Source organism: Staurois parvus, unplaced genomic scaffold (assembly GCF_062004578.1).
Source record: "Staurois parvus isolate SC_StPar_1 unplaced genomic scaffold, SC_StPar_1.0 ptg000147l, whole genome shotgun sequence".
Lineage (NCBI taxonomy): Eukaryota > Metazoa > Chordata > Amphibia > Anura > Ranidae > Staurois > Staurois parvus.
The window spans coordinates 18,804,725-18,827,492 of NW_028317943.1; the positions used below are offsets into that span (position 1 = coordinate 18,804,725).

The window sequence follows — 22,768 nt, forward strand, 5'->3', positions numbered from 1 at the left end:
CCTGTTTTGCCCACATGCTTATATAGCCAATTACCTACTGCCAATCATTCATCCAATCATTCATTCATAAATTACCAGCGGGCATATCTGCAGCTGAACCTGCATGGTTTGTAATAAACAACACAAAATCCCTGACTGCTTATTCACAGTGGAGCATCCAGAGCTAAAAATGTATACACCTATCAATAAACTCCACATGAAAGATTAATTAAATCCTTAATGTGGAACTTATAACCTATAGCTATAATGTAAAACATTAAAAATAAGTGCCCATACTCTTTAATATCCATCAATACACTTTCTCACCCTGCTCTGCACATTCTCAGTTGCACTCTATTTTTCTGGACTGCCTAAAGATTTAATGCTGCTTAGGATACTGGGCTTCAGCAAAATGGCAGCCTTCAGCAAGAAGAAACAGGAACAATACTGGAGGCAATTTACAGCTCACACTAATATCAGTAGCATAATTATTAATGTGGAATGTATGTTCCTTGCTAAAGAACATTATTTTTTTTATCAAGCTGTTGATAAAGATCAAGATGATCAAGAGGTAAAGTTCCACTTTAATGTGGTGATATCGTGTGTGAAACACACGCAGCATACAGTTAACCCTTTGGTTGCCCCAGATGTTAAAGTGTTACTAAACCCAGGACCCTGCATTCACTATATCTGGTCTCCCACAGTACACAGAATATGGAAGTGCAATTATTTTAGTAAATATAAACTGCTAAATACCATTTCTCATCAGCAGTTAGAGCAGTCTTATGACTTCTATCAGTGTTCAGCAGAGCACTGGTTAAAGCTTGTAGAAGGAATTTTCTTTCTGCTCTAGGAGGATGCAAAACCCCTGACTTCTGTCTGGACAGTGCTGATTGGCCCTGTGCTGATCGCATACACTCTCCCAAGAAGAAAAAACTTTCTAGCAATAATTATTAGCATAATTAATAATGTGGAATGTATGTTCCTTTCTAAAGAACATTATTTTTTTTTATCAAGATGTTATGGGTAAAGTTCTACTTTAATGTGGTGATATCTGTTTAGGCATAGCTAACTTTTAGCAATCCTGTGGGAAAGCTTCCTTTCCTTGAATAGCATTTTCCTGGCAATTTTTTTTACAAGGAAGATCACCAAGTCTCCCTTCAACCCTCCCATTTTTATAGGCCTGGACTGGCATGCAGAATGAGCTAACACATATGCATAGCCAATTTAAACATACATATTAGGTCAAATTGAGACAAAAACCAACCAGCATATCTTATGCATATAGTATTGCGGCCAAGACTCAAACCAAGGTCCCCAGAACGGCAGAAGTACTAACCACTAAGCCACTGTGCTGCACAAAAACTCTATAAATGTACTGTAAATCTTAAATAGACATACAGTGTCAAGCAAATTTACTGTATATCTGTTAATATTATATAGACCAATAATTATCTAGTGAACACTAACAATAACACTAACTATAAATGTACAAGTAATTGGGAATACCAACCTAACCTAAAACCATATTGTTGTTCCACCATTGACAACCAGGCTATTCATAACATAATACCATAATATAATATAACATAATATAATACATAATGACATAAATATAAAAGTGGGCTTTACAGTGTTACTAAACCCACAACAGTAAAATCAGTCTGTATATGCAGTAAAGCATGCTTGTTATACTCACTGTGGAACCGAAGAGGTTTGATACTGACTTCTTTGATCCTCTTCTTCCAGTGTCCCCCTCCTATCTACTGATAACACATACTGTGTTGAGTCACTCTGCACATGCTCAGTTTGGGGTGTATTGCTAGAGTTTTTTCTTCTTGGGAGTGTGCATGTGATCAGCACAGGCCCAATAAGCACTGTCCAGACAGAGGTCAGAGGTTTTGCATCCTCCTAGAGCAGAAAAAAATCTTCTCCTACAAAGCTTTAACTAATGCTCTGCTGAACACTGATAGAATCATAAGACTAACTGCTGGTGAGGAAAAAAAATAACTAAAATAATTGCACTTATATGTTCTGTGTACTGCGGGAGACCAGATATAGTGAATGCAGTCTCCTGGGTTTAGTAACACTTTAACATCTGCGGCGATCAAAGGGTAACTGTATGCTGTGTGTGTTTCACATTGTGTTCTGTGTTGTGTTTTACTAGGGAGATATGCTGTGCAGAGATATACAAAGCAGCATATCCATGCTGACAAGAGAGAGATTTGTGTTTACACACAGATTTCTCCCCTCTAAACAGTCATCAAGTCCTAGCCGGGACATCCCCATCAGCCAATAGCAGCGTGGATAGGGCGCGCACGCCCCCTACCTGGAATTGCTAATCATATATATATATATATATATATATATATATATATATATATATATGTGTGTGATTTTGTGCAGCCCTGCCGCCCTATAGCAGTACGTCTGCTACAGGGCAGAGGGCAAGTGAATAAATTTGGGATTTTTCCTTTACTGAGAAAAAGAGCAATATTTTTAGAATAGGTCCTCCTTTTAAATGTACCCTCAATGTAGTTTACTTTATTTGGTATATTCTGAGCATCCCATTATGCTAAGGGAATATTCTGGTCAAAGTTTATCTTGCATGGAATATATGCATCTCTTTGGAAAATTGTTCAAATAAAATCACTTATTGCTATGTATTTTATTTCCTTGCGAAGGCTTCATACCAATATGCTGATTTTTTTTTATTTTATATTGGTTGTACTATTTGTCTTTTTATTATTTAGAAGTTGATAGCACTAGTTAAGGTCCTCATGTTTTTTTTTCTATATCAAAGGCAGCCAAAGCATGAAATGCCAATGGGTCAAGTATCATTCTCAGTAATACTTATGTAAACATTCCCAAATCAGGGAAGGGAAGAAAGATAATGTAAATGTTTCTTTTAATACTGTAATTTATAATCAGACAGAGGTCAGGGGGTCTGCATCCTCCTAGAGCAAAATGAAAACTTATCCTACAAGCTTTAACCTGTGCTCTGCTGGACACTGAGAGAAGTCACAAGACTGCTCTAACTGCTAATGAGAAAAGGTATTTAGCAGTTTATATTTACTAAAATAATTGCACATCCATGTTCTGTGTACTGTGGGAGACCAGATATAGTAAATGCAGGGTCCTGGGTTTAGTAACACTTTAACTTTTAGACTCCACACATATCCATCCATGTGGCCATAGATTGTGTGCTGAGTGTGTGCTCTTTATCACAACTTGTGATCAGGAGTTAGCAGGATGGGTTCACAATCATGTGATTGCAGTGAGAGCTAACACAGCAGTCACATGACAGAGTGTTAAGGGATAATGTTAAAATAGATATTTAACTGCTAATACTTAAATTTCTCAATCACTGCATGTTTACGCATGACAAATGTGGAACATTTAATCTATTTTAAATATTTGAAGATAACTTATTCCAGAATTCCTGCAGTTACAGAGGCTAATGATGGCTTATTTGAAAGATCATTTACAGCTTGTTAAAAACAAGTAAATGCTTGATAGTGCATAGCCTGGTCACGGTAACAATTTAAAACATGTTTATGATCTTTTTCAGCAACTAGAATTCTTGTGTTTGATCCAGACATTGAGCAGCTCAATCCAAATTATTATTAGCCAATACTGAAGAACAAAAATGTTTAGCAACAAAAAAACAACTTTTGAATGCATTTTTTCTCAATAGCTGATTCGAAACAAGGCAGACCGCTTTACCCCCACTATATAGTTGCTTTGTGCTTCTTTGATACAGCCATTTATTTCCAGTTCAGATTCAATGCCATAGCTACTAGAATTCCCATTGCCTGTTAGTAAACTGAAGTCATCATGCATAGAAAATGAACATTTTGTATGGAAGATTTTAGAACTGAAGTCAACAGGATAATCACAATTCTCAATAAAAAACATTCTTGCAACCATTCAGCAAGTAGATGAAAATTTGGAAATAAATCTAAAATGCATAAAGTGCACTACATTAATTGAATGTTAATAATGACCTAAGGCCAGGCTACATTGGTTACTACATTAATTGAATGTTAATAAGGACCTAAGGCCAAGCTACATTGGTTACTATGTTTGTGCAGGTAAAGTAAACCAACCAACAATAGACAGTACCAAGCTGATGTATCAGTAAAGCCAGCCATACTTGGTTTTAAATTTGTCCCATTCAGCAGGGACCAGCTGAATGTCAATACATATATGGGTAGGGTGGTTGTACAGATGTTGATCTACTGATCAACATTTATGCAACCAACCTATTGGGTTTTTCCCAATCGATCAGTGTCACCAGCTATAGCCGGCAGTACTGATCAGTGTATTCTGATAGTGGGGAAGTCTCCCCACTGTCAAAATACAATAACTCAGTGGGAAGGATGCCACCATCCACATTGATTGTGTGACTTGATGTATGGCCTGCCTTAGACTCACTCAGGATAGACAGAGAGGCACATTTTCCCACTTTTGTGCTGTGCACCAGAAGCATGTAATTCTGCTGTTTCATACTGCCAAATATGTTCCACAAAAAATAGCATAAAACACAAACAGATTGGAAAAGTCAAATTGTTGTTTAAACAATAATTAACAAATAACTGAAAGTATTAGCAACCATGTCAAACAATAAACATTATGAGAAAAAAAATTAAAATGATCACGTAAGGAGTACTTACTACAACACCACTCCTAGTAATAGCTTCACGATAGGTGAAATTGCATACAGCCCATGCAAGATAGTATGTAGACATTAGAGGTGTTTGTGAAAAATGATCCGTAACCCAGCCACCTTCTTCATAAACAGAGGTCTCCACTGGCATATTCGACAAAGACATATAGGAAGTTTGATGTTTGATGCTTATTTTGAATGTTGCCTTATAAATAGGCTCATCGAAGCAGGGAAAAGCCTTTCTTGCATGAATTGGAGAAAACTGCGTCACTCCAAGCAGCCTAAAGAGGAGAAAAAAATATATATGATTAATGCATTAGCTTATTGCAGATTTGTCACATAACTGGACAATCCCAGAAATTCATGTCTTGCGGGATCATTCATTACCCCTAACTTGCACATAAATGTAACTGCTATAAACTTACAGCATTTAAAACCTAACTTCAGCCCTCCTACCTCCTCTGGCCCCTTTATTTGATGTACATGCTTTTTTTTCCAGGTATCCTCAGTCTAGTAATGTGACCTAATGGATTCTCTTTTGCATCCAGGTTGGCCTGATGATATGCTCTCAGGGCTCTGGACTCATGCCACTATGTCTGCGAAACTGTATTTGTTCACACAAAGCCCATTTTCTTTCAGGTTACAAGAATTTGAGATATCCCATGGAACTAAAGATAGACAGAAGATGTAAAATCTGGTTTTACACTTTCAAGTTAGTCAGGTATGTTACAATTATACTCTTAGACTGGCGCATCTTTGCTGCAATAGAAACATTATGTCAAGAAAAACTCTATAAGGCAGTGCCTAATTTCCCTACCATCTTTCTTTGAAGCACACTGTAATTTTACTACACTGTAATTTTGCAGACCACCTGGATTTTACTTTTTCTATAAAATACACACTGTCATGTTTGTGGAAAAATGCCATTCAAAATGCTAGTATACTGTGTGTAAACCCAACCAGTAAAATCTCATAAGATTTAACATGTTGATGTACTTTCAAAAAGTAATTTTCAATAATTTTAAATCTGAAGCTTTAGCTATAAAAACATGGTGTTACTGTCATGAAGGTCCTTGTTCTGGCACTTCCTGTTATAGGGTGATAATGTTCTGTTCCTGTCTTCCCATTGTGTTTCTGCATTGTCACCCTATTGCACAGTGTTCTGATGGAGATTTTAAGTGGTTTCTCCAACATACATTACACATTCATGGTCTACTGTTATCATCAAGAAGCCTATCCTGAAAACCACCATGCAACCATAGCTGGGGGGACATCTTCAATGCAACACGCGACCAGTGGGAAGCAGGACCTAAGCTACTATTGAGGGACAGTATCTTCTTTATCCAATGTAAAGCCCTGCCACTAGCCATGGATTTTTGGGCTATAAGACTGTACCTGAGAGCCATGATCAACACCACTTTCAAGTCCTTTTTTGTGTTTTGTTAATAAACGTGAAACTTTTAATTGCACTAGATCCATGCACTTTCTCCTTTACGTAACTTTTTCCCCCGTTTTCATTGAAATGAATAGGGCTATGCTTGCTCCAGAGTCAGCACATTTGTAAAGTGCATCACTCTGCTTTATAAAATGTGCTAATTTTTAATTTTAAAGTAGATGTATGATTGTGGTAAGGCCATACTGCTGCTTTATACCTGGACCCCTAAATATCATTGAGTTAGGGTTTACATCTGCTTTGAAGACTTGGTTCACTTTTATGTTGTGGGCAGAAATAGCTAAAGTATTGCCTCTTTATCTGTAGACACATTGCAGGATGGTAAAAGCAGCCTCCGTGCTTGCTGGCCACATAGACCATCGTAGCTTGTTTACAGGCTAGAATTGCTGATAACATTAGTTAGCCAGTCCCAGTACTTAGGATGAGCAGAGGGAACTGGATCTCCGTCAAGACAGACAATGAAAGTGCCTGACACCAAGTTCACCTCTTCATTCTCCGCTCTTCTCAAAATGTAATGTGGCTCAGTTTATGTGCATATTATTATCCAAAAATTCATGTACTGGAAATTGGCTTTAGAAAGACAGTCAAAACTGCTTTTTCCATGATATTCAGACTATGAATAAGACTGCATTCATTTCTGCCTTGCAAGCACAAACAGTACAGCATTGTATCTCTATGAGATTTCTTTTCTTTCCTTACTTGTAAACAGTGTGTTTCCTTGACCTGTCTCAGGTAACAATATAATGTGACTTTGAGTGAGCGATGAAGATGTCCTCATTTCACAAGTTTATTTTTATGCAAATCATGTTTTTCTATTCATATGATATTAAATGAGAAAGACACCATAGCTGCCACACTGCTATATATAGCTTTAAATGATGTAAAAACATGGAGATCTGACTTTTTGAAGAAAAGTAACAAAATGTAGCAAGGCAAAAATATCAAGGTCGGTTATCTGTATTCAGAGTTACTCATGGTATGTCACACCAATTAATCTGAAGCCATGTTCAGCTATCCTAGAAATGTCATGCCATATGTTCACTGAAAATGCCCTAATTTATTTCCTCTGTATAACACAATTAAAAATCTATTGACAGTAGCACTGCATACTATTACTAAACACTGTATAGTTTATTCAGATTTGAGGTTAAGAAAGGCCACCATTTTACAAGTTAATGAGAAAATATATTGGTTATTGTAGTATGGGATAATGATTGTGACTGCAATTTTTCTTCACGGTATATAAAGGGGAACTCCAGAAAAACACACTGTTTACATATGCCAATTGATTCACCTTCCAAAATATTAGTAGTAATTCTTGTTCTTCACACATCTGTGTCACACTACATAGCCAGGGACATGACACCACTACCTCTGCTGCAGCTTCCTTTGCCACTTGCTTGCTTGTTAGCCTGTGATACAGCATCATCACAATCCTGAGGTGCTCCCTCTGATCCTATTCCATGTAATTGCCATACAATAGTGCCTAGTTTGCTTACAGTACATATCCTCCCGCTCTTACATTTTAAAAATACATAGAGGGTTAATTCTTTATTCTACATTTTTGTTATATATAAACTGAGATGTAGATTTAATGAGCCAGAACTTACCAACGAATTCCAAAAACATTTATGGGAGTGGAGAATCTTTATAGTCATTTCTAGACATTTTTAAGGCTAACAAACCAGCTATTGTAAAAAAAAAAAAAAAATACATGGGGGGCTCTGCTATGGCATTGGGATCATGTACTGATGCCCCCAAAAAAATTACTGTACAGAGGGAGAGGCTTCTTTTTATATGACTTTGAGGATGACACAGAAAAAAAAACAATGGCTTTAAGTTACAGGTTTGAGGGATGCTGTAAGTGGTGTTATAAAACAGTGCACTTTTCACAGACAGCCTCAGAGACAGCATACTTTTTTCATGAAAAAATCAACATAAAATAAGTACCAATATACCCACAAAGGACATGAAAACTCAGTTTGCTATGGACAGGACAGCAGCTAAAAGTGACTGCTGCACTCAACCATAAACTAAAATTAAGGACAAAAAGAGTGATTGCTGAAGGAGTTGGCAATCATAAGTAAAGCACAGAGCCCGCTATCTCTCCCCATGCAGTTTATCACACTACACTATCCTCTCCCTGCAAAAACTTTTTAATACACTGCTACATGACTTCTTGGAGTCCCCAATGTATAGTTAAGGGATTTCTTAATTTAAAACTATGCTTATTGGCTCTTCTAAGCCTACTGACGATGGTTCAAATGCCATGCAGTGTATTCTGGTTAAACAAAATTCAGTCAAGCAAATCTGCAGAAAAATGTTTCCGCTCGGCCAATAACAAAATGATGGCAGTGTGAGACTTTTGTCGATCTGGGTGGACATCATACCAGATCTCCACCTCGCACAAGCCCGCGGGGCTGCACTGCAGTGAGATCAGCCACTGACTGTGTCCATTGGATGACTGATCTGTGTACCAGCCCATTGCCGGTACCATGTGACCATGGTAACCAATCACAGCAGGTCACATGACAATTGCAAACAACGGATGAGTTCCTTCCATGCCATCCATTGTATACAGCTGTGTTGCTAAGGTGTGATTGCTGACAGCAATCACCTGGTACAAACTGGGCCAATCATGTGATTAGCTGTGGCCAATCACAACAAAAAACACCGAATTAATCTATTTCATTCCGTTAAATGCTTGCCTATAGTGGTTAAATTCACTGCTATAGGCAATCAGATTATGTAAAAAAAAAAAAAAAAAGAAAATGCTGATCACTCATTGTACTGATCACCCAGATTAGCACAATGTTACTATGGTCACAGTGTTATATAAACAAATCTTAAAAAAAAGAAAGAAAAAGTAAAAAAAAAAATTTTTTTTTTAAGAAATCATTTTTTTTCCCACACGGTCACCAGTCAGTGTCGCTGATCACCGCCACACCAGTTGTATGATGACGCTGCACTGCACTGCTCTGCTCTGCTGACAGTATGCAAAAAAAATGGTGACTTTTTAAAAAAAATTATTTTCCAGAAAATTGTGACAAAAATTACGTCAAAACACTCGCCATGCCTCAGACGGTCTACTTTCCAAAAAGTAGTGTCCTGTACTGTCCTGACATTTTTGAGCCTCAAGAAATGAGACAGGCCGTCTCAGGATTGATTGATTTTCAGATATATACCATAGTTTGTGGACTCTATAATTTTCCTACAGACTAAATAATATACACTCTTTAGGGTTATTTTCACCAAAGAAATGTAGCAGTATACATTTTGGCCTAAATTTATATAGAACAATTATTTATTTAAAAAAGTTTATAACAGAAATTAAGAAAAAATTTTATTTAACAAAAAATAAAAAAACCAAGGGGGTTATTTACCCTAACTGCATGGTGCACAATTTGGTGCAGCTCTGCATAGAAACCAGCCAGCTTCCACGTTTTATTGTCAAAGCGTAACTGAACAAGCTAAAGTTAGAAGCTGATTGGTTACTATGCACAGCTGCAACAGATTCTGTATGGACGAGTTTTAGTAAATCTCCCCCAAGTTTTTATTAAATACCACCAAAAGAAAGCAGTTCTAGTGGTAAAAATGTTTAGTTTGGGTAATTGTTATTCAAACTGTGAGAGCAGTGAAAGCTGAACATTTTACCTGGGCAGGAAGGGGGTAAAAGTGCCCGGCATTGAAGTGGTGTAATAGAGATGCTGGGTGCAATAACTAAAATCAAGGTACTTTTAATCAGCATTTAAACCATTATATGTTCTAAGCATGTAAAAGACCATCTACAAAATGAACACGTGCCCTGCCACATCATAGCATTCACTTGACACTCCAAGAAATAACAGAATCCAACTGCAATATTCTTGCACTGTCAAAACCTTCACCTTTTATTACCACTTGACACACAGGAGGATATATCTTATAGTCATCACAATCTGCATAATAACACACACCAATAGGAGTGTGAGCATTACAGCATGAAACAGACACATCATTTGGCAGCATCACAACATAGAATTAATACATTACCAAAGCTATGTTAGAAGCTGGGAGGAACAAATCCCATCAGAACCAAACTACCCAGGGGGTCATGGGGAAGCCTTAGGTGCGACCACTCGATGAGCTCATATAGCCTTGGCAAAAATCCCAGCATCAGAGCATCCTATGGCCATTAGTGGGTCTTCTACTGGTCTTGAACGGAGTTCGGCCTTATGAACCCTTTTTCTGGAAGCTGTCCAATGGTGGGCGGCGCCACACTCACCACAGGAGGAGCTAGTAGAAGGGTTCCACGAGGATAACAGAGTCATGTTCAACCACAATATTCATTATCTGAAAAGTCACACTTTTGCTTCTTATCTAACCCAAAACCTCTTTTCATCTCCCCCAGACGTAAGGATTTCTAACTTAGAAATCCTTAAACAGGTTTTTATCTCCTAATGTGAGGTTACTAGATGTCATAAACACGTTTCATTCCATAAACAAGTCTTAATCTTGCTCTCAGCAGAATATCTTGTGAATTTGTTCCTTTAACCTAGAGAAAGTGACACATCAGTCACCTCTCATGCCCCTGGCATTTGGGCAACAATGCTTTATTGTAAAAGTTACCCAAGAAACAAAGGGTCCAAGGCCAACACATTTCATAGGCATTACAAGTGGTTAAACCAATAGGATTTTAGGAAACCACAGATTTGTGTCAATTCTGAACCTCTGCCTTGCTCCCGAGCTAATCTTAAAGCGCAGTTTACAATCTTGTCAGGACAAAGTAACTACCTTGTGTGTGAGTGACTGGTCAATGGGAAAGTCTAAAGACTCTGGATATGAAAAAAAGACTGGGAGGCATCAACAGAGTATTGATAGGAAGAGCAACCCTGCATTGCTGGTGGAAGACACTGTGTGATATAAGTCTGCCCTAATGTACAAATATACTGTGCATACAAACATATTATGACAAGAGCCCCAGAATCCCTTATCTTTAGTTTTGCTCTAACAGATTTTACAGAAATGAAACCTGTTAGATAATGACTTTATGTTAAATCTTCATTAAACACTGTAAATAATATTGTATTAAGAATATATTTCAGTTAGAGATTTATCAGAGCAGATGTGCAATATGTCTCCCCATAAATTCCTCTTCTATAGATACTATAGTTGCCAAAGGGAATATTCTATTAATTACACCTTCTTTACTGTATAACAGACATCTTTGCTGAGAGTACTCTTTCAGACAGTTTGGTGCCAGAGTTAGTTTATCTAACAATTGGACAAAACATGTTGGCTTCACAAATATGCACTTCAAAGGATACCTCATTTAGATATGCAATGAACTTGGCCAGTCCATTCATGAATACTTAATTTCCCAGCAAAAGGTCATAAAGTGGCTTGCTTAAATTCCATAAAGGGTGTGCCAAGATTTAAAGTGACTGGGCGTGTCCTCCCAGATAACTCTGTACTCAATATCCTCCAGAAACGACTCCCAGGATTAGATGACAATGGAAAACAAAACAAAAAACAACAAAATAGTGCAATACTGTAAAAAAGCTTTAATTTAAAAAAAAAAGGCTGCCTTCTATGCACTCACATATTTAAAATAGTATTCAGGCTTTCATAATAGGCACAAAGGCTCATATTATAAGGCTTATATCATTTGTAGAAGTGGACTGGCTAAGATAAACCAAAATCTCTTTCCAAATAGCAGGAAATCACTCTGGAAACCAGCGTGCATTCCACTCACTGGAAGTGAAGTCACCACGCCCCCACCGAAACCGGAAATACGTTGATGCATTTCGCCCTCCTCCAGGGCGTTATCCAAGGTCTTGGTCCACTCCATCTGGTGAGTGGGGATAGAGCATTAATCACGGATGGTGTGAGCACATTTGTTTGAAGAATTTTTGGAGCACGTTTCTTTTTGGGATTGAGCACAATGTATATATATTTTTTGTGTGGACTTTAGATTTTTTTTTTGACTTTTATTTATAGTATTTTTAATTTTCACATATAATTTATTTGCGCTGTGGGGTGTTTATAATTTTATAGTATTGTTTTTTAGAACAGCAGCATTTAAATTTCTTAAAGTTTATATTTTTCTGTGGTGCAAGTTTATATATATTTATTTTGTGCCAAGATTTGCCTTAAAGGGGGTTGGTGTATGCTAAATACAGGGGATTTGAAGTTAGCCAATTATAAAAGGGACTAGACTGGCTAAGTAATCAAGTACTCTATTAAAATTAATGGAAGAGAGGCCTATAACTATAGACACAAGAGAGAGAGAGAGGTTCTCTTTGGAACACCAGAGGAAGGGAATGTAACTTTTACATCCAGTTCCATGGTAATTATTGAATATATCCCTTGCACTTGTAATTAAAAGTTCATCTAATGTCTTTTCTGTCTCACTGTTTATATTTCGTAATACGTTCAAGCTTTCTTAATACTGTTTCTTTTATGTAACTAGATAGATTGTTTGTGTTAGTTTAGACCTCCATCCTATTTACCAATAAATTTTGGTTGTTGTGTTAAACCTTTTACTTCTGGGTAAGAACTCTTCATTTACCAAATCATATCAGAGAAATATTATATTTCATAATCTATAGATTTGGTCAACAAACCTTCTAAAACAAAAAACAGGCAAACCAATCAGGTCCGCCTGGCAGTTTTTCAAGCAGACCTGATTGGACCCTCCATCCTCCTCTACTAATCGGCGGGTGTAAATGGACATCCAATCTGATCCTCACAGATGGAAAAACAGATGGATGGTGATCCGTCTAGTGGATTGGATGGCAGTTGGGTGTAAATGGACAGGCAGTCTGTTTACATCCGACCACCCATAGAGGAGAATGGGTTGTGTCTAGACACAGACCAGCCATCCCCCTGCTCAGTGGGGATCAGCAGACAGATGCTCTGCTCACAAGTGGATTCCTGGCAGAGTCCCCCCATCTAGAAGGGGCTTTTGCGATGCTAACATTAGATTAGGAAAGACAAAGATAGAGTAAATATAAACTTTAAAAGGGATAGCATAAATAAAACAGTCTATGCTATGAACTGTACATATGGTTGTGCAATCATTAGCACTTTCTAATTCGCAGACATTTTTTTTTGTCTGTATGTTGCTGCGTAAATTTGTTTTTTCCAGTTTAGAGAAAGAAAGATGCTGGAATGTGAGGGTCAGTCACTGATCACTGTCCCAAACATATCTGCACCAATAAAAACATAATAAAACAAAAAAAAATAGGACTTAAAGTTATTCTGTCACAAAAATTAGATCAGGGAGTGTCAGTATCCCATAGGACACTGTAGATAGAAGCAGGGGCGTATTTACCACAAGAGAAACAAGGCACTTGCCTAGGGTGGCATTTTTCAGTACCTCCCCCCAGAAGAAGGGATGGAAGAAGGGGCACGCACACCATGGGAACCAGGTGGGATCCAAGAGAGGCTGCAGGCTGCTTGATGGTGTATTTAGAGCCTGACTGTCATTCCCGGGGATGTCCAGAGCTGTGAAGATGGGTGTCTTTCTTTCTCTCACCGGGGGTCAATGTCAGGCTCTCTCTTCAGAAGGAAGAAAGGGGGTGGTGGTGTTGGTTGGTGTCTGTTGGAGCAGACGATTTTTGTGTTGCTTAGGGCAGCACAAACCTGTGTAGAAGTGAAGCATCCATTTTCTTCATAGACTTGTGGGCGGGCCAGCAGTTTATCATCATTTAAGCAGTGTTTGGTGACATAGGAAGCAGAATACTTTGTTTATTGTTTTTTTTTTTACAAAGTTACTTTAAAATACAGAGTAAAGAAAATGCAAAAAACAGGCAGCATATACTGTAAATACAAGCAACAAAAAAGTAAATTATAACTGTTGCCAGGCTATAGACATTCAAATATTTACATGTTTTTAAAAATCAGTAGATGAGCTTTAAAACAAATCCTCGCTGACCTTTATAGCTGCAGGCACTGAAAAGCAATTCATGTTCAAAGTTCATGAAAGGTAGTACATTGCTTCTACTTTGGTCTCAGAATTCTGCTTAATCCCCTCTTCTTGTGCACCTGGCTGTCATTCTTTCAACTCACTGATGGGAGTGGAGAACATGGTGAGCTGAAAAACTGAAACTGAAATTACTTGCTGCTATGAAATGTGATGAATTGATCCATAGTGCATGCAGCTCCATAGGAGGACTTGTTTTAATCTTTTTGCTGCCACAGATGTAGGTCTTACCCTGGCAGCAGCAGAGGGTTTTACATACAATCTCAGCTGCTACAGCTGGGAATGTATGTACACTTCACAAGCATGATGGTTGTCGCCAGGTAGATGGGAGAGAGACCAATGAACATCTAATTCACTGATCCTTCCTAGCTAGTAAGATTCTGGAAGCAATAAAGATCATGCCACCTTTGGATTTAGGTGTTGCTTTCACAGGCTGCTGTGGCCAGGGAAGAAGTGTTTAGAGCTCGATCTGTGCTCCATTACTTTCAGGGGAGGGCAACAGAGAAATCAGGGTATAATAGCCCCTAATGTCTCAGTAAAGAAAACCTGTGTTAGCAATGATGTTAGGTGAAAAAAAGTTTAAAATAAAAGTAACATTCAAGCACTTAAACCCCAGAAAAAACTTAAAGCACCCATCTCCACATTACGAATTTACAACTGTAAATGCACATGTCGGGGGCAACTATGGCTGAAAACGTCAATTGCGCTACACATGTCATAGATCGCTGCATCAGCTGGAGTGAGAACCATAATTCTAGGGCAATTATTCATAGTTACCTCTAAACCGATTATGTGTAATATACTTTACAAAACCTCTATTTATATTTTACAAACAAAAATGAGCAATATATGGTGTTTGTGTGCACTAAAATTAATTTTATTTATTTTTTTTATCAAAAATATGTGTTTGATAAACATATGCACTAATATCATGTAATAAAAAAAATGCAGCTGTCACCATTTCATTCTCCAGGGTCTCTGCTTTCAGAAAATGTAATTTTAATTAATTTTTAGTCCTAAATTGTGCCATTTAACGTGTTCAAGAGTGCAAAAACTGCTCTGGCAACAAAATTGTTAAAGTATGTGTACTTTGTTTAACATATGTTAAAAATATGCATATATCTGAATGTCCTCATTCTGGCCACAGATGTAGTTTTTAATGGGATGTATAGTTTTTTATATATATATTTCTATATGTTTATTTTGCCTAGAATTGTTATAAATGTATTTTTTCTTTCTTATGTTTTTACTCAGTAACTATGAATTGCTGTATATGACTCTAGGTTCAATTTAGCATATATACTAATTTTAACAGTTTTTCTGACAAATGCCTTTTGTTTACAGGGTTCAGTAGTTCAAGCTTTACACATTTCGATAAATATTTATTATGGTCAAACTAAGAAAAGGTAAACATGAATTATGAATGAGTCAGAGTAGTGACTCCTCTCCCTCACTCTGCATAGCTCCATCTGAAGTTTCAGTGAGATATAGCAGTGCCTGAAAGAGAAAACTACTTCTGTGCTATCTCTGTAGAAAACAAATAGTGCTTCTCAGAATCCTTGACTGATTTGTTTAAAGGAAAAATTCACTGTTGGGAATATGTTACACGTTTCACCTATTTTTAGGGTGCAACAGGTTCCCATAGCCGCAGCTGCCACCAGCTGCCCCCCTCCCTCTGAAAGATAGTACGGGGAGAAGTCTCCCCGTACTATCTGTCAAATTTGAAAACAGCGCGGCCGTGTGGGGTTCCGCCAAAATGGCCACATCATTCATTCACGCACATCCGTGAATTAATGAACTGCAAGCCCTGAGAGACTTAGCGGCTGTCGGTTTGTAGTTTTCAACGAACTACCATGGTGCTGTGGAACGTCGTGGAAGTTCATTGAAGCTTCCTGTCAGAATATCTGCTTGCTCGTACATCCTGTACAGCAACCAGATATTCTGACAGGTCTGCAGGAGACTTGCATGGCATCAGCGATCTACTGATTGCTGATGCAATGCTTTCCAGGCTCCTGTAGACAAAAATAGTAATTTTTTTTTAATCAGAGTATAGCATCAAGTCAATTAAACTCCTGGGATATTGATCTGGTCAGTGTAAGTAGCAGAGGGGGTTGTAATCAGTTTCAGCTGCTTTGGTGTTAATGAAATGAACAACAGGTGCACTAGATGGGCAACAATGTGATGACCCCCAAAACAGGAATGGTTTTACAGGTGGAGGCCACTGACATTTTTTTCCCTTCTCATCTTTTCTGACTGTTTTGTTCTAGTTTTGCATTTGGCATTTGGTGCAGCCTTACGTTCCTAACACATTACCCAGTTCATATCAGTATAGATATCCAGCATGATATTTTTCCCCATTGAGATCTGATGTGTTTTCAAAGTGTTCCTTAAATTTATTTGATACACTACATATATATATATATGGATTCAGGTATTCTAATCACCTCCATGGCCACAGGTGTATAACATCAAGCACCTAGGCATGCAGACTACTTCTAAAAACATTTGTGAATGAATGGGTCGCTCTCTGGAGCTCAGTGAATTCAAGCTTGGTAGGTTGCCACCTGTGCATTTGTGAAATTTCTTTGCTGCTAAATATTCCATGGTCAACTGTTAATGGTATTATAACAAAGTGGAAGCAACTGGGAATAACAGCAACTCAGCCATGAAGTGGTAGACTATGTAAAAGGACAGAGCAAGGTCAGCGCTTGTTGAAGCGCACAGTGGGCTGAAGTCACCAATTGGTTGCAGAGTCAATAGCTAAAGACCTCCAAACTTTCTGTGGCCTTCAGATTAGCACACCAACAGAGCATAGAGAGCTTCATGGAATGGGTTTCCATGTCTGAGCAGCTGCATCCAAGCCTTACATCACCAAGTGCAATGCAAAGCGTTGGATGCAGTGGTGTAAAGCACACCGCCAGTGGATTCTAGAGCAGTGGAGATATGTTCTCTGAAGTGATGAATCACCCTTCTCTATCTGGCAATCTGATGGACATGTCTGGGTTTGGTGGTTGCCAGGAGAACGGTACTTGCCTGACTGCATTGCGCCAAGTGTAAAGTTTGGTGGCGGGGGATTATGGTGTGGGATTGTTTTTCAGGGGTTGGGCTTGGCCCTTTAGTTCTAGTGAAGGGAACTGTTAAGTCGTCAGCATATCAAGACATTTTGGACAATTTCAAGCTCCCAACCTTGTGGAAACAATTTGGGGATTGCCCCTTCCTGTTCCAAAATGGCTGCGCACCAGTGCACAAAGCAAGGTCCATAAAGACATGGATGAATGAGTTTGAGGTGGATGATCTTGACTAGCCTGCACAGAGTCCTGACCTCAAACAAATAAAACACATTTGGGATGAATTAGAGCGGAGACTGAGAGCCAGGCCTTCTTGTCCAACATCAGTGTCTGACCTCACAAATGCGCTTCTGGAAGAATGGTCAAACATATCCCATATACAAACTCCTAAACCTTGTGGACAGCCTTCCCAGAAGAGCTGAAGCTGTTATAGGTGCAAAGGGTGGGCCAACTCAATATTGGACACTATGGAATATGACTGGGGTGCCATTAAAGCTCACGTGCGTGTAAAGGCAGGAGTCCCTATACGTTTGGCAATATAGTGTATAAATAAAACTACTGCAATTTTTATAACTTGTCGCTATGGCTGCAAAAGTTTGTTAAAGGATTACTGCTAGTAGATTTGGAAACAGATAGTAAGAAAAGCTTGAGCTGGCACAAACAGAGATATTGGTGCTCAGAGTAGGGCATGTTTTTGCTGGGAACCTGTCTTCAATGTGACAGCTTTCCACACAGGTCTTGATCCCCAGCCCCATTTAGCTGTCAGCCAGGACTTTCCCCAGCTGAAAACTAAACACAATAAGTATCAAAGGGGCCAGGGATACTGGTGATATCATTACCTAAATATGTCAATGAAGGAATTTATTTGGGAAATAACATGAAACAACTCACATGGGAGGTGAACCTGATAGAAAACTATTCTACACAGCTGCAGTGCCTGTTGATAGGCAGAGACTGAAAGGAACATGAGAGACAAGTTCCCCATCAAGTCTGCCTTCCTTTTGATTTACAGCACATGGCACTGAGTGGATTTCATAGCCACCCACTGCCATAACATTGCAGGGATAAGTTGATTTAGAAAGTAAAAGTTCATTTTTTTTAGTTAGAGGCTTGACAGACCTCAGGGATCTTTTCAGGGTGGAGACAGTAGCAGATAACTGAAGAGATTGGGGTATAGAGTTCCAGAGTATGGAATAGACAGTAGAGAAGTCTTAGAGGCAAGTATGGAAGAAGATGACAAGAGATCTGGAGAGCAGGAGAGAATGGGGAGTGTGAAGAGGATGGTTTGGGTATTATTTTGAGATGGGGATTGTGGTATAGCCTAGGGTAGAGTTGTGGATGGCAGTGTAAATTGTTAGTTTTATTAACTTTATTCATTGGGAGACCGCAAGCAAGTGCAGTGAGTGGCAGAGAGAGGCATCAAGGGTAGGGTAGATCAGTCTAGCAGCAGCATTTATGATCTGAGGAGTGGCCTGTGTAAAGGTATGCCAATGAGGAGGGAGTTGTGACAGTCATGTTGAGAGAAAAACAGTGCTTGAAAACATAATTTGGTGACACATTGGTTAAGAAGAGTCATATTTTGTATATATTATAAAGTTTAGGGTGTTAAAATTTGGACAGTGATTGGATATGGGGTCTGAAGGAGAGGTCAGAGCCCAAGGCGATGCCTAGCACCCTGAAATGAAGGGAAATACTGATAGTTGTGCTATTGATCTTGATGGAAATGGGATATTAGAATATAATGAGCTTAGTTTTGGAAATATTGAACTTTAGAAAGTGGTGTAAAATCAAGACTAGCATGTCAGTTAGTAATTTGGTAATGCAAGTAGACTGAAGGAGTGAGCTGAGGAGTAGTTTTCAGCAAAAAGATGATACAGGAAGCCATGGGAGGGAATCAACCGACTAAGGGAGGAGGTGTCGATAGTGAATAGAAGGGGCATGAGGACAGAACTTTAGGGGCCCCCTACGAAAAGAAGAAAAGGATGTGGAGTTGTGGGGTGACACTGAAGAAGTGCTTAGATAGATAGGAGGAGAGCCAGGTAAGAGCAGAGCTTTGGAGACCAAGGGAGTGAAGTTTTAAGGGAAGGAGTTTAGCAACCTTTTGTTTACTTTCAATTCATGCAGAAAAAAAACAGTGAAACGTTCCTTTCCTTTCACTTAAATCTGCCATTACCAGGGATTCTCAAATGTTTTTCCTTTTTCTTTACAAAAACCTAAATGGAAAGTTGGATATATTTATCTATAGGCTTTTTTGGTCCATTCTGCAAAGATATGATAAATCACATTTATAGTCATAAATACCTGATTGTTAGTGTAATGTTAGATTTTTATTAAAATAGAAAAAAATAATACCAGTAAATTCTTTGAAACACTATTGCAAAAACTTCAACATAACAAAAAAGACAACATTTGGAAATTATATTTAGAATGCAGAAATAAAATGAGAAATGTTGTCTATCATACAGAGCCATAATAAGCCTGGATTTAATTTGATTAGTAGCATCAAATCCAAAAGAAACTGCATTTTGACCTTAAGCTACTCTATTAGTACAAAAATCCATATTTAGCCTGCAACCAGTTGAAGATTCATTGCTTATTCCTGAATCAGCATGTTAGCTCAGAAATAAAAAAAGAAATCACTTCAGTACATAAAAAGTCAGGCTCTTGCCACAGTTCCATTTCCTGGTTTTATATATCCTTCTGAAAAGCAAGATACTAGATTTATACAAAATAAGGAGTGCTTTGTGCTTTATACTTTACTTCTGAAATGCTAAAAAATATATATAAACTTTAAATTTGAAATAAAATAGGCTTACAAAAGTATGAATCATTAGAATCTACTGGGTATAAAAATATCAGCTTCATATTTTAACCACTTGAGCTCCTGGGGATTTACCCCCCTTAATGACCAGGCCTCTTTTTGCTACTCAGCGCTGCACTAATTCAACTGATAATTGCGCGGTCATGCAATGCTGCACTCAAACAAAATTTACGTCCTTATTTTCACACAAATAGAGCTTTCTTTTGGTGGTATTTGATCACCTGTGCACTTTTTATTTTTCACGCTATAAACAAGAAAAGACCAAAAATTTTGTACAAAAACGATATTTTTTACTTTCAGCTATAAAAAATATATAGTAAACTCAAAGTTAGTTATAAATATAGGCTAAAATGTATTCTGCTACATGTTTTTGGTAAAAAAAATCCCAATAAGTGTATATTGATTGCTTTGTGTGAAAGTTATAGCATCTACAAACTATGGTATAGATACTGCAATTTACGCCATTTTTTTGCTATACAGCGCTGCGCTAGTTTAACTGACAATTGCGCGGTCATGCAATATGGTATATAAATAAAATCTATTTGTGTTAAAAAAATCTTTTTTTAACACAAATAGAGCTTTCTTTTGGTGGTATTTGATCACCTGTGCACATTTTATTTTTGGTGCTATAACCAGAAAAATTTTGAAGAAAAAAAAAATCTTTTGAAAAAAACAATATTTTCTCATTTTGGTCATAAACAATATCCAAAAAAACTAAAATTTCGTCATAAATTTAGGCCAAAATGTATTCTGCTACATGTTTTTGATTGAAAAATTCCCAATAAGTGTATATTGATTGCTTTGTGTGAAAGTTATAGCGTCTACAAAACATGGTATAGATAATGGAATTTACACAGCTTTTACTTTCTGACTGCTCATCACATTTCTTGAGGTGCAAAAATACCAGGATAGTACAAACACCCTCAAATGACCCCTTTTCGGAAAGTAGACACCCTAAGCTATCTGCCGAGAGGCATATTGAGTCCATGGAAGATTTATTTGTTTTCCACAAGTTTCTGGAAAATGACAAAACTTTTTTTTTTTTTTTTTACACAAAGTTGTCATTTAAATGATTTATTTCTTGCACAAGCCATGGGTATATGTTGAATTACACCACAAAATACATTCTGCTACTTCTACCGAGTATGCTGATACCACATGTGTGAGACTTTTTGGGAGCCTAGCCACATACAGGAGCCTGAAATCCAATGACCACTTTGAAAGCCTGAAGGTGCGTAACTTCCTCAATACACTTCCTCACTACCTATCACAGTTTCAAAGGCCCATACATGCCAGGATAGCACCAAACCCCCCCAAATGACCCCTTTCTGGAAAGTATACACCCCAAGGAGTTTAAAAAGAGGCACAGTGAGTATTTTGCTGATCTCATTTTTTCTCACAAGGTTTTGAAATATAAAAAAAGAATAGAAAAAATGTTTTTGTTTTTTTTCTTCATTTTCCAAAAACTTGTGGCAACAAATGAGATCTGCAAAATACTTACCGTGCTTTTTATCAAATTCCGTGGGGTGTCTACTTTCCAAAAAGGGGTCATTTGGGGGGGGGGTTAGGTGCTATCCTGGCATTTCAGGGACTCCAAAACTGTGATAGGTAGTCAGGAAGTGTAATGAGGAAATAAAGCCCTTTAAAAGCCTGAAGTTGCTTATTAGATTTTGGGGTCCTGTGCTTGGCTAGATTGCCAAAATGTCTCTCACATGTGGTACCCCATACTCGGGAAAAGTAGAAGAATTTATTTTGGGGAGTAATTCCACATATACCCATGGCATGTGTGAGCAGTAAATCATTTAAGTGACTATTTTGTGTAAAAAAAAATATATATATTTTTGTCATTTTCCAGAAACTTGTGGTAAAAAAATAAATTATTCTATTGATTCAACATGCCTCTCAGCAAATAGTTTGGGGTGTCTACTTTCCAAAAAGGGGTTGTTTTGGGGGGGGGGGATGTTTTATGCCCAGCATTAGAAGTTTATGCCACACATCACTCACTCTTCTAACCACCTGAAGATCAAGCCTTTTCTGACTCTTTTTGTTCACATGAAACAAATCAGTATTTTTTGCTAGGAAATTAATTTAAACCCCCAAACATTATATATTTTTTTTAAAGCAGACAGCCTAGTGAATAAAATGGTGGGTAGTACAATTTTTTATGGCACATAGTACTCGTGCAGCGATTTTTCAAATGCAAATTTAAAAAAAAAAAGTACACTTTTTTTACTTTTAATGCACAAAAACACAATATATTGGTCAATTATTTCATAAAATATAAAAGATAATGGTATGCCAAGTAAATAGATACCAAACATGACATGCTTTAAAACTGCGCATGCCCCGTGGAATGGCGACAATCTGCAAACATTTTTAATATCCATAGGCAACGCTTTAAAAGCCTTTAAAAGCTAACATTTTAGATTAACAGAGAAGGTCTAGTGTTAGAATTACTGCCCTTGATCTGACGTTCATGGCAATAACTCTCACATGCATGGTGCAACCGCTGTTTACATACCGGCACAGGGTCAAGGCTTGTGCACACAGGTGTGCGCGCATGGGATGGGCGATTTTTATTTTTTTAGTTATTTTGATTCTTTTTTATTATTTTTACATTTGTACCTTTCATTTTTTTTTTGCTTTGATCACTTCTAATGCTATAACAGGGAATGCAAATATCCCCTATAACTTCAATGGGTATTGTCATATATTCTTTTTTGAGAAATCTGGGGTCTATCAGACTCTAGATATCTCCTCTGCCCTTACATTATCTAATCAAACCAAAATCGGTGTGATCAGATGCTTTCCC

At 37.8% G+C, this 22,768-nt stretch overlaps 1 protein-coding gene across 1 annotated transcript in view; it reads right to left on the reverse strand.

Moving 5' to 3' along the window:
* TRHDE (thyrotropin releasing hormone degrading enzyme) overlaps positions 1-22,768 on the reverse strand; it is a 934,547-nt gene that overhangs the window by 810,799 nt on the left and 100,980 nt on the right. The window contains exon 2 of the mRNA XM_089674098.1: positions 4,656-4,929. Within this exon, the coding sequence (XP_089530224.1) occupies positions 4,656-4,929 (274 nt within the window). The remainder of the gene's footprint in view (positions 1-4,655; positions 4,930-22,768) is intronic.